Here is a 14,673-nt window from a genome sequence, read left to right on the forward strand (position 1 = left end):
GTCGATGTCGCAGAAAATTCGCAGGGCGCAACACCATGACTGGCACCCTACGAGAGCAATTGTTCCTCGCCCCTCTCGCTCTGTTGTCGGGCTGCTCTCAAGGTGGTTTTGGCTGCTCACGCCAGGAATGCTTTTCTTTTTCCTGATGGGGACACGCTCAAAGCACCCGCATCGTTTCATTCTTCACCGCACGCGGACCATCCGATTTGAAAACTGCGTGTTCAGCGTCACCGAAGCTCGAGTACACGTGGTCTCAGGCGCTCCTCCACTGTGGGGCGCTAGTTTCTTTCAATTTTAGGCGGGCGTTTTGAAGTGATGCTAAGATTGGTCACAATTAACAATGCTGGCATTAATTATATCAGTGAACACAATGGAAACACGTGATACGATTGCACAGTAACTGTACTACCAACGCAGTCACAGACACGCACACACACCGACCAGGGTTCCTACCCACCACGGTGGACTAGTGGTTATGGTGCTCGACTGCTGGCCCGAAGGTCGCGGGATCGAATCCCGGCCACATTTCCGATAGAGGCGAAAAATGCTCGAGGCCCATGTACTTCGATTTAGGTGCACTTTACAGAATCCCAGGAGGTCGAAACTTCCGGAGCCCTCCACTACGGCGTCCTCATTATCATATTGTGGTTTTGGGATGTAAAACCCCAACAATTATTATTAAAGGGGCACTGACATAAAATTTCAAGCTCGAGATGTGTCCTTCATTCAATTGTTCGGTATGCATAGGTATTTTTGACCAAGTTTGAATGGCGTCCGTCACCTGGAAGTTGTTTTATTTCGAGGGCAAAGAGTGTACGGAAGCTCAAAGGGGATTTCATCATCCTGCGACATTGACACTACTGTGGACGTGTTCAGTGTGCGCATACCATCCTAAGTGACGATGCACTAGTAGCGATGACGTCGAGGATTCGAGTTTTATCGTGGCACCGACGCCTGGAAACGTTCTCACTCTTCATGCCTTATCTTCGTCGCGCCACTATGAGTGATTTCATGAATTTACAAGATGCAAACCACCAAGAAAAGACAGGCGAAAGGAAAGGGCGTGATTCGACATGTGTTCGTCAGTCAGCATGTTGGGGAATTGTGTTGTTGAAAGCGCGGAAAAAGCAGAATGATTGTGTCGTTTCATTACACGTGAGGTACACACCGACACGACGACAAGCTATCAAGGTGGAGTAGCGTATAGATAATATCATCGGCTAACACGCAGGTAGCGTTTATAGTGAATTTTAGTTCGTCCGTAGACTTCGTTGCGCTAGCATAATACTGGGTTACTGCAACCGTAACCGTGAGAGGCCGGATAGGTGGGGCCATCTGGCGGCGCAAAGAAGAACTTTGCAAGCGCAGAATTGCTGTTGTAGAAACCTATTTCTCCGTTGGTGTGCATTCACCTATACCGATATTCCATAGACCCCTTTGTGTAAACCGGAACGCCGTGCACGCTAAAATTCTCTAATATAGCTAACTGAGACACACCAGCGAGCACGGCCCAAGCGTGCGTCCCCGGGCACCTCCTCGTTGCTGCTTGGAATGGCGTCCATTGAATCACTGTTTTGCAAAGCATCGAAGCGCAAATGATTCGCGACGTCGCAAATCGCGGCGATTCCAAGTTCCAGAATGTCGTCTTCAACACTAGTCGACATTTTTGACGGCGATGCTAGTGACAAGGCATGACTGAACGTGTGCGCCTAGCAGACGAAATGTTAGCTGAACAGCTGACTCTCACGTCACTCCTTTCTGTAGAGAAGTGGTCAGCTTGGGCGCGGTCTGGAGGTGGCGCTGCCGGCGCTAAAAAATGACGGGCTTACCGGCCGTTTTGAATCGTGCTAGATACCGGTGATCTAAATGAATAAAACAGATAGTTATTCGTCCCTGAGTGGCATTTCAGATCGCGAATCGCTACTAGGGGGTCAATAACTACTCGTGGATGAAAAAATCTTGACATGCGTAAATTTCATGTCAGTGCTCCTTTAATGCATCACATCTAAAACCCTTTGTTTTAGCACTAACACTGTCTGATTTAATGTTATGCCTGTGATACGTATGTAAGTACCTAACCTCTTTCATGATTTCCTTAAGTAAATTTCGTAAAGGAGTTGAAGTGGAGTGACATACTAATTATAGTGTACTAGACCCTCCTCTTTCCATCCCCTTTACTCTCACATCACTCCTCATCACCCTCACTTCCATTAATCTTCATTGAACTAGCAATGTTCTTCAAGAGTTACAAGTGAACTAATCCAGGAAGTTTCACATTCCGTTATATAAACGGAGTTCATGGTGTACCTTGTGACCCAGTAGTGCTCAATAATGGTCCGAGTCGAAGTTCCGATATGAATATCAGTGAACAAAACGGAAACATGCGATACGATTGCGCAGTAAGTGCACAAACGCGGTCACAGACGCACACACCGATCTGGGTTCCCTCGGGGTGGTGCGACACGGTTTGCTGCGCTCCGCTGTCTCCCCTCAGCGAATTGAGCAGCTTGTTGAGCACACCCTGGGGAACCTTGCAACCTCATCCTTTCATGTCGGCCAGACCCAGGAGCCGGAACTCCGGCTCCAGCCCGTGCTCGGCGTTGTCGAAGGGCCGGTAAGTGACCACCGAGCCGCTGGCGCCCCGTCGAACCACGTATCGCCGGCCGGCGGCACCGCTGTCCCCGCTCATGGTCGCAGGAAAACCAGCTAGACTACGACTTCTTTCAATCCTGCGCGGAAAGGAGAGTCAAATGAATCGCGTTCCATTAACGCACATCCGCGATCGCACGCTGGATCGGTGTCGCAGCGTCTTGCGCAGCACGTCTTTTGAAAACGTTGTACTTGCCTGCTGGAGTTTCTGAGAAGCTGTCGGCCGCAGCTCCAGTATCGACCTATGCAGTACGCCGCTTTCATGGGCACTTGCCCAACTTGCCGCGTTTTCCTTTCCCACTTGCTCGGCAACTCCGAGAGTTCTTCAATTCAATAGCAATGCTATTCGACCTTCACACAAAAAGTTAAACATCACAGTCGCCTCGTCGTCCTCTAGAGGCAAGTTTTCACCGTCTGCTTTGTCTTTACGTTTTGCGTGGCCTCCGCAATTTTCTACCGCCGCAACTTGCTAGTAACTAGTCTCAAAGGTCACTTATTCCGTTACAACAAAGAAAACATTAAAGAAAATATGTGGTTACTTCTTGTCACCTAATTATATATACTTATTTGATATTATCTAAGTCTATAATAAAAAGTTTTGCAAGAAACATGTACTCGTCAGAGACTACAGCGCTAGCGTTGAAACAGCGGCAATGTGTTGCAACATCACGAAGGTTTGTTCGAGTGGTGCGCCTAAGTAGTTTAAAAGGCTACCAGACTAGGCGGCAAAGATAAACGTAGATAAACAGACGCCTCCGCGAACATCTTGAGAGATAAAGCATTACCGGAAAGTAGGCAATCACCTCAAGATTTCCTATGTACGCCTGATAGCGAAACACCGTGGGATGGCGAAGGTTATCGGAGCATGGTGAAGGTTACGTTGAAGCTACCCGACGCAGGTCAGGAATAACGCATATACAGTGAAACCTCGGTGATACGATCACAGCTCATACGAATTTCGGGGTGATACGAATTTTTTGTCTGTCCCGGCCAAGGCCCATTGGCCTGCAGTGCAACAGAGTACGGTGTTGCGAACCTATTTTCACCCGGAGACGTTTGATACGAACGTACGCTACCGCCCAGGTACGCAGAGGTGCTGTCCGCGCTGTCGCGGAAGACGCACCAAGCACGTGCGCGAGCGCGGGAACGCAAGCGTGGGCATGCGCGCCGCACCGCAAAATCGTTATAATCACGGTGTAAGAAAAACACTTTTCTTACGGTTAGACCTTCAAAAACGCGTCACGGCCTCCGAGATTGTGTGCGCGAATCTTTGAGGCTCTTATGTGCCTCCGTTTGCCTTAGCGTTCAGATTACAGAGGACATTAGCGCCATGCCTTTTTTTTTTTTTTTTCTAAAGCGGACTGCTGTTGTACTGTGTTTACACGTGCCTGCCTCGTGCATCAGACATCCTACTAGAGAGGCTACGAAAGGTGAACAAGGAACACAAAGAAGGCGAGAGCGGTCTTGGCGAAGGAGTCAGGCCTCACAACGTCAACATGCGCGACCGTTGAGGTCGCACTTGTGCGGGCACTGCCGTAAATCTCCAAAAAAACATCCCGAACACCTCCGCAATAACAAAATCATAACACCGTGGTTCTGTAAGTTTGGGGCCTTGATCCATCGCGTCAAAGCGCTTCTTTTGGTATTTTCGCTGCAGTACTCCGGCGTCATGCAAGAAAGCATACTAAAATTTGGAAGGGGCTACTGCTGTCGCGGGTCACAACGCACCTGGTTCATTAATTAAATACGCGCGTACGGGCCGTATATTTACGAGTGCTTGTATGATTGCCGACTTCTAAAAACTTAACTGACAATCATTCGGGGTTCTTCCTGACGTTGCTGCGACCCTGAACAACAATAGATGAAAATGGAGGCCAGCTTTCTTTTGTCGCATGCTAATTTTTCATGCTTTCTGGTGATACGAATTTCGGATGATACGAATATTTTTGGTGGTCCCGTGGGATTCGTATCACCGAGGTTTTACTGTATCGTGTGTTATTCTGGCAGGCCACAGAATTATGTTATGTTTGGTACGCTCACAGTGCAGTGAAGCCAACTGTCTCTAGAATTGAACAAATGCTTATGCATTTTACACAAATAAATATATCATTCAGAGCGTATTTTGGGTTTTGCTCAATATGCCGATCCAGTCAAGCACCAAAAAAATGGGAATTTTGGAAAATATTTTTCAGAAATAACTTGGGATGTATAAGGATAAAGATATGCGAACTTGAAGCAAATATAGCTGCAAAGCAGAACATTAGTTCACACACTACACTAAGAACCTCAGGCATGACAACGCTTTATTTTATTTTCTCACCTAAAAATGTAGGCAAGATACATGCGTCTTTGGCATTGCAAAAGATGCATAATGCACAACTAAACGAATGAAAATTTACTGTTAACCTAAAGCGACCAAGGTTAACCTTCACTGATTCACGAGCAGGTAGCCTCATGCACAGGTGCTCGCGAAACTGTAGTGTGCAAAGAAGCTTATCGAACATGGTGGTGACCCATGTTCGATAATTGCGTTCAGCAGTACGATGACAGCTGTTTCTTTTTTTATTTATTTTTTTGCTGACGCCCCATCAACCAAATAATTGGAGAGATATAATTCCTCTGCAAAAGCGCTACTGAAAAAAAAAATCAACTGCAGCGCTTGTCAAATGGGTGCCGCAGTGCTACAATTGACCTGTCGAGGAGGGTCTGAGCCCCTGCTTAAGAAATGGAGGGGGCGGGGGCCTCCCAGGGGGGAGGGGGGCAGGGAGCCCCCCCCCCCCTGACTTTAAGCCCTGGGTAATTGTGGCTGCGGTAAACCTGCCGACATGTCTCAATCCGTTTGCTTAATGACTACGTGCGATCCGAAAAGGTAATAATTAAGTAGTGTATACTGATAGGACAAACATCGCTTGAATGAAAATCAACTTTGATCACAACAATGACGGATTTATTTTATGTGCCTCGATCCTCAATGCACAGCAGTTTCTTCGGCTTCCAAACTTCCAATCGGCTCGCCCTCTGGGAAAATGAAGAAAGGCTAAGCTTCTGACATGAACTGTAATGATCAAATACGTTCATTTCACACGTGTGAGTGTGACGTATGAGATCACGTGGTTTCCTGATGCACGTAATAGTTTGTGATTGCTTCGAGAAGGTGTGCACGCAGCAGTGTTATGCCTCCTTTGATCCCACCGACAGGACCCTGTCCGTGACATATGTGTATTAGAACGGGGAATATGGTTTTGGTTCTTTGTTCTTGGTTTGCGCTAGTTGAAGTTTCATATTTCAAGAAAACTTTACGGCGCTAGCTAAAACACGGACACAACGGAACACAATGAACAGGACGGGCGCCATCCGTCTATTCAGCTGTGTTCGTGTTTTAGTTTGCGTCCTAAAGGGTTCTTGGAATACTGCCACTTGCGCTTCTTTTTTCTATTTTTATGTAACCGGTCACAGGGGCGTAGCCAGAAATTTTTTTCAACCATACTCTATGTATGTTCGTGCGTGCGTTTGTATGTGTGCGTGTATATATACGAAAGCAAAATTGAAAAATTTGGTGGTGGGGTTGAACCACCACCCCCTGGCTACGCCCCTGACCGGTCAGTTATACGTGTAACCGTGCATTGCCTTGCGCAAACCGCGCCCGAATGTCTGGGAACCTTCTAGATTGTTTTAGAATGTTCTGATAAGCTTGAGCGCGCAACGCGAACAGTAGAGTTTATTCTGGAATTAATGCCGTCAACAACGAGAAGGCTGGAAGCTTCGATGCCACATGTAGAAATGCCGACGCGCCTTGCCGCAGACCGGATAACGACGGCCGACGCTCTGTTCGCCGCTATCAGTGTACAGCGTGTAGTGCTTGTACTTTGGCTTTTCGTTGCCAGGGCACAAGTTCGCCCAATAAAGATCGAGTTTCGCCTTTTAATAGCCCGAGTGCCGTCTTCTTAGCCGTGACGACCACGTGGCAATATGATCACATATGATGCCTTTGTATTGGTGGTATAATGATTTTATTGGTGGCGAAGTCATGTATTTTTCTTTTTTTTTTTTTCACTTTGGAAACACGCACGAATATAGCTCACAAGCTCAAGTATCCCTTCACGGAGGATCTCAGCTCTCCGACGTCGAGCGGAACGCTGACGCCCTGGACGTTGCCGTTGTCCGGCTGCTTGACCAGTTGCTGCACGTACGTCTCGGGCAACTTGTGCTCGATTGCTCCGGCCACGATGACCGCCTTGTAGAAGAGCGAAGGCACGCCTCTCTTCCCGGCCTTTGTGTGTCCGTAAATGTACGTCCGGCAGACCGCCTCTTCTCCGGATGACAGCTTTACGGTAACGTCCACGCCTTCGTAGTCGCTCTCCTGTCTGTGTTCAACGAGAAAAAAAAATATAGATAAATGTAAAAATATTAGCGCAGCTTGCATGCACTACTACGCGCAAGGCTGGCTCACAGCAGAGCTGGGGAGCACCCTGCTGGTCTTGGCTTGGCTAGGCTCTTACTCTTTCAGTCTCACCTCTCTCTTTCCCATCCTTTGCTATGTGTGCTCTCTTTCTCTTTTCTTTTCTCCTTTCTTTTTGTGTCTGTTTCTCTATATCTTTCTCTCTTTATGTCTTTATTTGTTTTGCTCTCTCTCTCTGTTGTAGTTCTCTCGCCTTTTATATTTTTCCCTCTTGCTTCCCTTTCTGTCCTTCTGTTTCTCTATCTCTTTCTCTCTATATCTTTAATCGTTCTCCCCTCCTCCTCACTCTCACTTCCCTTTCCCATCACCCCGCAAGACTACGCTACGCTCTGCTAGCGCGCCTGGATAGCCGAGTGGTCAGGACGCTCGCATTCGGATCGTGAGTGGGTTCGAATCCCGCGTCGCCAAGAATTTATCTCTTTCTCTCTCTCTCTCTCTCTCTCTCTGTACTCGTTCTCTCGCCCGTCCGAGTTATTGCATCCCACACCGGAAAAATCGGCGCACATGTTCTGGCAGCGAAGCAGAAGAGGACGAATAGCGCATGCCGGTTCATCACGATGATAATTTCTAGCTACGACACACGGCAAACGTCGACCATAACAGCTCTGCTGTAATATATAGGTGTTGCGTTATGAAACGTAAGTCATGAAATACGCGTGTAAAGTTATTGTTATCAGCAAACGCAAACTCAGTGAGTCTATCACTGCAATGATCGAAGAAAGCCCGCAGGGTGCAATTTCACAGTTCATGCGTCTGTCCGATTGAGTTTTTAGGCCGCGTTGGCTCCGTTCGGAGCTTACGCGGGTCAATCGTGATCGAAAAATCCGATTCCTGTCGGCATCGATCCCGATATGCGACGTTATTTCCTATATGTGATCGCCCATATATGTGACACCATTATCTGAGTTGGTCAAATACTTTTATTTGTATTTTTATTTTGAAACGTGTATTTAAACGTGTTCATACTCGTGCTAACACCGTGAATATCTTCGAAAGATAATGCAGTTTCCTTTTCTTTCTTAATATGCTTGGGTAAAAAAATATATATTGCCGCGTTGTCTATGTGCAACGCTTCGACATTTTTTTTTTTTTTTTTTGCTTTGTAACTTACCGGTCTAGATTATGGACGTCTTGTTTCGGGACTGCCCATATCACACCGTGCGTGATTTTTCCGTCGCACTTTCGGAGCGCAGCACTGGCACCTCGCCAGCTTTCGAAATAATCGAAGAAGTCGACGTGGTAACCCTGTAAACAGCATTTTTATTTTTTTTTAATTATTTTTAATACGTCTTGCATGTCGGTAGTCGAGCCCGCGACTTTATATTCACTGGCACACATCATAGTCTCCGAGCCAACGAGACGCGCAGGTACATATGCACTCTCGTAGATAACATCTCAAAAACATATACGCTTATAGGACGTCTAATAGAAACGCGAAGTCAGTTCAGATTGATAAGTTATTCTTGACCGTAGATTATAAGAGAAAAAGGATGCTCATTAAAGTGATTTTACCGTATTTTGGCCACATTGGGGCGATAAAATTTCCCGAAACTTGCTCTGTACGTTATCAGCCTTTGGCACAATGACTAAGCTTTAGGGGACACCCTTCAAAATCTGTGACGTCACGGCGAATTGGTGCGGAGATAATTCAGGCGGCGTCGCCACCTATACTTTCTTTCTGAGCGTCTTCTAGCTTACCAAGCGTCTTTTCGCGAAAGCAGTGTTGCTTTTTGGCATCGTGCAAGGCACTGGCGTCGCAGGGGTAGGGAGGTTGGGGGGGGGGGTTCAACCTCCCACGCCCGAAAATTTTGCAAGCACACATACAAACAGACGCAAGAACGTTCATAAAGCCGAAAAAAAAAATTCTGGCTATGGCGCTGGTGGAAGGGTAATTTACTGAAACAAGCGAAATCTTATTTTTTCTCTCTCTTTCTCTTTGGTGCGCACACTTTTTGTTTGAACGTTATACGTGTTCGTGTCACCCGTAAACAAGCTCAAAATCTCACCTCCAGCTCGCCGATGTCCAAAAACTTGGCCGTCGGGTTGCAAATGTGTATGCGGCGCGACCACATGTTGCTGGCGTAGGCGAAGTACAGGATATCGTCCGGGTTCCGAGTCTGCTTGGTCGTCGAAGTCATCGCCTGCGATCCGCGTGGTTCTGTGACTGCGATGACCGTGTCAGAGTCGCCGTTGCAGTTAGAGCGTCGTTGTGTGTGCTGTGGTGCTTCGGTCAGGGGGTCGGGAAAACGAAATTAAACTGACCTACAAGGAGAACAAGCGCCGATGTAGGCAACGCAGCTCCGGTCGAAACGTGATACTCGGCCGGTTCTACCAGCTGCAGTGCTTCCGCTCGAGTAAAACAAAACGCACAAAAGCGTGCTCCCTGCAGACAACGTGTATGCTCGCGCCTAAAACGAGTGGCCGAAAACGAATACGTATATACAGCGCTGTATGGCAGGCACACGGAGACCCTCTACCCGCGTGTAATTTGCCCATAAGGGGGGGGGGGGGGGGTAAAATGCCAAGGGCCGGGGGGGGGGGGGGGCGTCATCCAGCAATAACCCTGGTAGCACAAAACATTGCTGCAACATTGTCATAGCGTTGCCTTTCAATGTTGTTACAACGTGGATAATGTCCGCCTGCAGTAGCATTCCCGCAACATTGACAAGAAACATTGCAACAACATCGCTGAATCATTCAGGCAACGTCGCTAAAACATTATTTAATATTGCAACAACATTTTATTAACGTTGCTTTCGCAGCATTGCAGCATTAGAGAAACGTTTGCACGCATGCTGCACACCATTCAGGCAGCATTGCTGAAGCATTAAATAATGCTATAAAAATGGTTATTAACGCTACTGCCACAGTACTGAAACATTAGAAAAAAAAAACATTTTCGTGCATCCTGCACCTCACTGAAGGTAGTAGTCATTTTGAACCATTAGGTATCCCTGCACTGACTGTCTTTTTGCAGCACAACAGTCAATCAAAGGTGAGCAGGAAAACAAAATTGTATGGAAGAACACTTTATTGTCCCCGATATGAACACTAATAATCTGATGAATCCTCTTCCCTGATGGACACATCTGGCATGCAGGCTCCGATGTCGCTCGGCTGCTGAAAAAAATTAAATTATATTCATGCATTAGTCTTAACAGAAGTCATTCATAAGGCTCATAATAATTCGTGCCTTATCAAGATGTCATGGTTTTAAAAGAATACCACCACAGAAATTAGGCAAAGAGTTTTTTTTCCGGCAGCTGTTGATGTCACCTTCAAATACAAACATATATTTTTCCAGGGAGTTGTATAATACACAGCCCTTTCAAAAATGTGCATGAAGAGTAGTGTAGCTCTTGCGTCTGAAAAAGATACTCGTGTCACCAGAAGTGGCAATCCCTAGTATGAAATTTTTGAGCCCACTAGCGAGCCCAATGTTATGCTGGCGGGAGGCCACGTGACAACTGCATCTTCAAGATTACGTGTGAAGCAGTGCAGAGAGACAAGGCACAAAAGGAACGAAGCGACAGGACACCGCTGCATTCGCAAGTAGTTTATTTTGAAAAAAAAAAACAAGGTTATTACATACATACCAGCGTACATGTGACAATGACTTTCAAGTTATAACAGTTTCCGGTGATCTCCCAAAAAAGAGACTTCACAATCACTCAGAACAACGGACGCTTGGCTGATACAATCACCTTTTCTTTTACGGACGTGGAAAGCCTCGATCACTTCCCTGGTCTGCTTATCCTTGTGATTGGAAAGTGTCTCAGTTTCAGGGAAAAGCGGCGTGCAACCACATTCCAAGCAATGCCGTTTAATGTGTGAATGAACATTGTTTGTTAGTGATCCCTTGTGTTCTGAAAGCCATGTGTTAACGATCAATAACAAACAATGTTCATTCACACATTAAACGACATTGCTTGGAATGTGGTTGCACACCGCTTTTCTGTGAAACTGAGATACTTTCTAATCACAAGGATCAGCTGACCAGGGAAGTGATGGAGGCTTTCCACGTCCCTAAAAGAAAAGGTGGTTGAATCAGCCAAGCACTGGTTGTTCTGAGCGATTGTGAAGTCTTTTCTGGAAGATCACCGGAAACTGTTATAACTTGAGTCACTGTCACACGTGGTACACTGGTATGTATGTATATAACCTTGTTTCTTCAAAATACACTAGTTGCAAGTGCAGCGGTGTCCTGTCGTTTCGTTTTTTTTTTTGTGCCTTGTCTTCGTGCGCTGCTTCACACGTAAACATGAACTATCACCAACTCGCTGAACTTTCAACTTCATCTTCAAGAGCTGCAAAATTTATATTCAACAAGGGCACTTGCTATCCTCCTTTGTACTAGTGAGTGGTGAATGGACTAGGCTTTCACAAGCACGGGCGCATTGCATTTGTGTACATGCTTCACAGTGTCCTAGAACTGTATTACACTGCTACACACAAGGCAGCAGGTTCAATTCCCGGCCACGCTGGCCATATTTTGTGGGAGCCACAATGCACACATGCTTGTGTACTTCTGCTGCTCCTGGCATGTGTTTTCAACATGTCACATCAAAAGGCAATAAGATATGTCGCACTCTTGAATTGAGGAGAGACGTGGTACTTTAAAACATTTCTTTAATTCTTAATCGATTTTGACGGAAATTGCAAGTTTAAGAATATTTGTGTGCGAATTTCAAATATGCAATTGTTATTTTTTTTATGATAAATAGTTTCCAGGATATCAGACAAATACTTCTTTGTTTAAGGCCTAATTAGCTAATTAACCGCAACCTGCACTAATGTGCAATCCACAGAATACATTCAGAATGTAGTGTGGCGTAAAGTATAAATCATTGCTTTAGGCCATTTCCAAGCAGAGTCGTGGGCTGTTGCACCTGATTTAAAAAATGCCCTCAATAATACTCAAAACAAAACCTTCATTTATAACATTTCCTCATGAAAGTACTACAACAAAATTTGCCTCATGACACTTCGCATCTACTTATATCAGAAGCAAAAAAAAAAAAAAGAAATCAATGATAACCCAGGTATAACAAAAGATATTGCTCCTCCATCACAGCAAAAGCATGAAAAATTGTTTGCTGTTCGCTTTCAATTTAAAGGGCAGGATGCATGATTTTGGTTTTTTAAAGTAAGATATGGATAGCAAATGACAGTATGCTACTGTATGCAGCAATGAAAATTTGTAACCAGGTGCAGAATGATGTCAGGAATGTGAAAAGATGAAAAGACAATGACAGAAGAAAGACAAAAATGTTTGGCACAACAAACATTTTCTTTGTGTAACACAGAAAATGTTAAGGCTAGCAAGCCACATAATCAAGGCACATAATTAGGACTTAGTAAAGTTAAGTGGTGTTGCAGAAGAAAGACATTGGGTACCATTTCTGAATCCTTGAAGGAGCATAGCGCAGCCAGTCTGCAGCATATGAACGTTTCGTACATTTTCGGCAATCCGCCGCCGTCTCCGACGAGATAACACTTCACCAATCGAACTTCTTCACATCCGCACAATACACATGTCACCGCGACGCCGCCAACGGAGCACAGTCACAGAACACTACACCCAGAGAACATCATCTTGACTACACACAGCAAAGGTGCTGCGTCAACACGTGGTATACAATATACAAGCAGGTGAACGAACCGCAACGCACATGGTAGCGGACTGGGTTATAAGTGGTGTTATTACATAATTATTATAAATAATATAATGCGGCCTGTAAATTAGACAGGAAACGCTACAGCGGCAGCTGCACTGACTGTTAATAACTATTGAACGTTTCCTTGTCACGTTCGTGCCTCCATTTCGGGTTTTCTAGGTATCACACTGCGGCGCGCAAATTCAAATGTGTCCGCACGACGTCTGACGACGTCGGTGTCCGTTCTGTCTGCTTAGCCTAACTATACTGCCTTGAACCGGGTCACGATTTTATTTTATGACTACATATCCGTGGACTATGATTAACAGCTCGGCGCTCCACGAGCTACATGGCTTGCAAGGAGTTTGTGAATGTTCGGACAGTGAACAGATAGAGCTCGACAAATAAAATACACCAAAAAAGGGACTTACCACGTTTCCCAATGCTGCAGGGACCCATCGCGTAAGAACTTCACGAAGGTCGTACTCGAACAGAATGAGAAAAATCGCCAGCATGGCGTGCACAAAGGAGGTGATTATAACGTGTTTTTGCGCGGCGGGCGTACTGGCGGCGGGATTGTGCAGCTTAATTTGATCGCTGTAGTGTTTAAGAATCTGCTTGAGGTGTATGCATGCCTATAAAATTCTAGGCCAGAAAATAATGCTCTACGGTTGCTCTCGTTTGCTTCAGCGAGTTTGCGCTTATAGTCGGCCGCACCGTCCCCGCACGTCATCTCCGCAGGTGTTGCCTCAGACTTCCGCTGCATGCAAACAGCGCAACAATGGCCTCTAAGACGTCTATAACTTTATTTTTTTTAATGACGACGTTGCCTACAACTACTTATTGTGGATTAAACAGGTTCTCAGATATGTTTTATCATACGCAGTAGATAATTTGCTTGGTTGTCAACGAGTAAATCTCCGAGTAACAAGTACGAATCTAGGAGGCCGTGCTACAGCTTGGACATGCAGTCGTGTTTGGACTTTGCAAGTGCCAAAACAGGCTACGATAATGCAGAAAAAAATGTGGTCACAATTTTTTACATTCATTTTAAAGTGACGACCATTGAGATACGGTTGCATCGTGCGCCGTATCACGAGCCAGAATCTGGGAAGTCAGCATAAACTCGCGTTGCTGTGATTAATTTCGCAGATGAAGTTTTCTCCTCCATTTATCGATTCTGCTTCAATACATGCTCATGAGTGCATCAAGTTGAGGCAAGTCGCGAAAGTTGAAAGATTAAAAAAAAAGGGCGCATGCGATGTGCTAGTGCTTAAAGAAAATATTGTGATTTTAGGGTACCCTGCAGCGTTTTTTGCGTGCACGCCATTCTTGCTAAGTGCATAGGCAAGTGTTTCGATGTTCCGCTTGAATATCGCCAGCGAATGTTGCAGTTACATCGACGGGATAATGCTGCGCCGTTGTCTACCGACATCGCGTTAACATTGTTAAACAACGTTTCATCAACATTGCTGGAAAGCAATGCCAACGTTTCAGGAGTTGTCAATGTTGCAGCAACATTACCATAAGTTGTCCAACGTTGGGCACCAAAACGCAACATTCGAAACATTGCTGTAATGTTGCAGCAACATCTTGTGCTACCAGGGTACAAGGGTTTGTTTAATCATTGAACATGGACGTTAGTCGTCGGCATGGAGATGTACCACCAAGCATCAAAGCGGGTGCATCCGCGTTAAACGGTGCTATAGCTGCCAGACATCAATATACATTGTGCAAACTCTCTTATATCAATCAGGGCTGGGCAGTGTCGCGATACAAGAGTATCGCGATAGTATTTCAGAGATACTTTTTGAGTATCTGTATTTCTGTATCGAGATACATTTGAAAAATGTATTTGTATCTCAGTAGTGAAATACATTTACGATGTATCGCCTGTATCGCGATACT

General features: G+C 45.7%; 1 protein-coding gene across 1 annotated transcript; it reads right to left on the bottom strand.

Annotated features, from left to right (window-relative positions):
* Positions 1-6,649: 6,649 nt before the first annotated feature.
* LOC119376671 (gamma-glutamylcyclotransferase-like) lies at positions 6,650-9,447 on the bottom strand. The gene is made up of 3 exons (XM_037646426.2): positions 9,115-9,447; positions 8,220-8,353; positions 6,650-7,013 (listed from the first exon to the last, which is right to left on the bottom strand). The coding sequence occupies exons 1-3, from the start codon at positions 9,244-9,246 to the stop codon at positions 6,728-6,730; spliced, it is 552 nt and encodes a 183-aa protein (XP_037502354.1). The 5' UTR covers positions 9,247-9,447; the 3' UTR covers positions 6,650-6,727.
* Between the last annotated feature and the right edge of the window lie 5,226 nt (positions 9,448-14,673).

This window comes from Rhipicephalus sanguineus, unplaced genomic scaffold, assembly GCF_013339695.2.
Source record: "Rhipicephalus sanguineus isolate Rsan-2018 unplaced genomic scaffold, BIME_Rsan_1.4 Seq1853, whole genome shotgun sequence".
Lineage (NCBI taxonomy): Eukaryota > Metazoa > Arthropoda > Arachnida > Ixodida > Ixodidae > Rhipicephalus > Rhipicephalus sanguineus.

Bases quoted from the DNA above. Each gene is read 5' to 3' on its own strand.
- LOC119376671 (XM_037646426.2), bottom strand. From the start codon at position 9,246: ATGACTTCGACGACCAAGCAGACTCGGAACCCGGACGATATCCTGTAC. The intron at 8,354-9,114 runs GTGAGATTTTGA...TGCTGTTTACAG, and splicing joins TGGACATCGGCGAGCTGGAG to GGTTACCACGTCGACTTCTT. The intron at 7,014-8,219 runs GTAAGTTACAAA...CGTTGAACACAG, and splicing joins GACGTCCATAATCTAGACCG to ACAGGAGAGCGACTACGAAG.